The sequence below is a fragment of the Phytophthora infestans genome, genomic scaffold (genome assembly GCF_000142945.1).
Source record: "Phytophthora infestans T30-4 supercont1.18 genomic scaffold, whole genome shotgun sequence".
Taxonomy (NCBI): Eukaryota; Oomycota; class Peronosporomycetes; order Peronosporales; family Peronosporaceae; genus Phytophthora; species Phytophthora infestans.
Window position 1 is genome coordinate 136159 of NW_003303741.1, and position 2629 is coordinate 138787.

Consider the following 2629-nt stretch of genomic DNA (forward strand, 5'->3'; position numbering starts at 1 on the left):
TCACGTTGCAACGATATCTGCTGAAATCCACGAGATCCCACAATAATTCTGAAGTATATCAAAAGAAAACATGTCGTTATGGTGGTCAGAGTAAACATGAAGAACGGGATCGGAAATACCCATAATTCCGCCGTCACCATACCAACAACGACGTAAATTACACTCATGAAAGCACAATAGCAAGTTATCTGCTTTAGAGAAAACGGAGGGGCATCCAGCCAAAAGCCGATCTGGATTGCGGCAGCGTAACCTACTCCAGCCCCGAGTAATCCTGCTCGAATCCAGAATCCAACGTTATTTTTCCACCCTTCAGCTGGATCTTGAAGCGGGATACTTTCTTGGCCGAGCAATAGAGCGATTATTACTAGAGGAGCACCAATGACAACAAGTAGAACGCGGTCGACTGATGTGTTCCGAGTGTATTCCTCAAACGCCAGCATTCGTTCAATCGAGTATTTCCCTCCGAAATGTGGAGGTTGTAAGGCAAACCACGCGTTGATAAACCTGGAAATCCGCGTCTTTATGACGTCATGCATCGCGTTTGTAGGGTGGGCTGCCGTCGGCATTATCGTCAGTCGTGTTGAGTGGATCAAAGACACAAAGCATACATCGAGTTGTCAAATGACTGTGGAAGTATTCATAGATCACCCTAAAATGTTTAGACATTGAAACTCTAATTCTGAGCATTTTGGGACCCTTATCCTCTAATCTGTCGGTGATGAAAGGTCTCAGGGTTGAGTTTAACCTTAGCTCTTAATTTACCCATTCGAACTGAAACGAGAAGTCACAACCTGTTCAAAACAAATTTTAATATCTCTACAACTAAAAAAAACAGATTCCAAGTACGTACCGAAATGCACCACCCGGTATGTCAAGGTCAGCAGTATCCACATCATGAGTATCGATTGGATAAACAGTGTTTGTGTTTCCAATACAAACGCCAGTTGGTAGAGTGCAACGATCTCTTTTTGAGCACTGCGAGAAGGATAAAGGACCCAAACTCAATCAACGCGTACCCAAATATTCGAGAAACGACATCTGTGGCGTTGGCTCCACTCACCCCCGCCAATTCTGTGTGGTATTTGGCGCTCGGAAGGCGAGCCATGACCAGCACAAATATGCCGTAGACCATTGGGACGATGACCTCCATATACTCGGACAGCACAAGACATTCGGAAGTAAACAACACCTCGAGCGATTCTTGCAACACCATTGAAGTATCCACCGCCGATTGCTTACGGACACGACTGGAGGGTTTTCTGCTGTACCGCAGACCATTTGTCGCCAGTTCTTGTAGACGAGAATAAAGGAGAACTCGTCAAGGCAGGATCTCCCGCAGCTTTACTGCCAAGACAACAATCTGCGCTTACTTTGGGGCTCGGAGCGACAATTGCAGCTCTAGATAACGTCTTTAGGTTGGACTGGTATAAGTCGCCACATGATCTCGTGCACAGACACTTCTCAAATTTATCCACTAACGCTCGGCCTTTCTCTGACAATTGATGATACATACAAGAGCGAACTTGGATTGCCGTAGAAATTTGCAACCCAAGAACGTCAACTTTGTTGCACATTTCTTTAACAGCTTCATGAAGAGTAGCAGTTTTACTCAGTTCCACAGTGCGCAGCTGACGGATCCGCGATAGAATTCCCCCAGCTCGTTGACGGAGGTCGTAGACCTCGCTTGCTGTTTAAAAAAAGATCGGTCACCACTACTGCAGTTAGCGTCAAAGGAGAAAGGGCTTGAATAAACGAAGCGAAAAAAAAGGCATCGAAAAAATCGATCGTAAACACAACTTGAACCGGTATCATGTCATCCTTCTGCACAATCGCACCAGCTTTAACACGAGTCGGGCGATCGGGAGAATCATGAGTACCGGGATCTCGTACGAAGTGTGGCTTGTTGCATTGAAAAGAATTTGGTACGCTGGATACGAAACGAACATGATAGCCTGTACTGTTCCAACGTTTCGAAGCCGGTGAAGCTGCTCTCGTCGAGCCATCATCTGCCGAAAGCCTTGGGCGCCCACTACATGTCGCATGTATGCCAAAATGACAACTGTCGTGACGATAGAAACGCTAAACATGAAAAAGGGAACCGGAAATATCCCAATTCGTGCGAATATCATTCCAGCAGCAATGTACCCGGCTGCCATTAGCACGCAAGACACCAATATCTGATGCAGCGTGAATGAGGGAACATCGACCCAAAATCCGATCTGAATTGAAGCTGCATTGCCTATTCCAACGCCCACCAACCCGACACGAGCCCAAAATCCGTAGTTTGCTTCCCAACCAGCAGCAGGATCTTGAAGTGGAACACTTTCTTGACACGAAACCAGAGCGATCACAAGGAGTGGGACGCCAATAATTACGAGTATGACTCGAGCGAATGGTGTTTTCTTGGTGTACTCTTCGAGCGCCAACATCCTCTCAACTGAATATTTGCCACCGAAATGCTCGACATGTAGCGTAAGCCACGCATTGACAGCTTTGTGAATTTGGATCGGAGGAAGACACATAGTCGCTTCCTTCTTGTCGATGCAGGCGAGGCTGATGTTGATTCAACCGACTTCTTCATGTGTAGCTCATTTATGGGGGAACTTCCTGTTGTGTACCCAATTTAGAA

At 46.4% G+C, this 2629-nt stretch overlaps 1 protein-coding gene across 1 annotated transcript; it reads right to left on the bottom strand.

The window, feature by feature from the left end:
• On the bottom strand, positions 1–440 carry PITG_10236 (uncharacterized protein; the record flags this gene model as incomplete). Its single annotated transcript, XM_002902026.1, has 2 exons — positions 1–20; positions 71–440. 2 exons carry the CDS (start codon positions 438–440, stop codon positions 1–3), a joined length of 390 nt encoding a protein of 129 aa, XP_002902072.1.
• Positions 441–2629: the final 2189 nt, after the last annotated feature.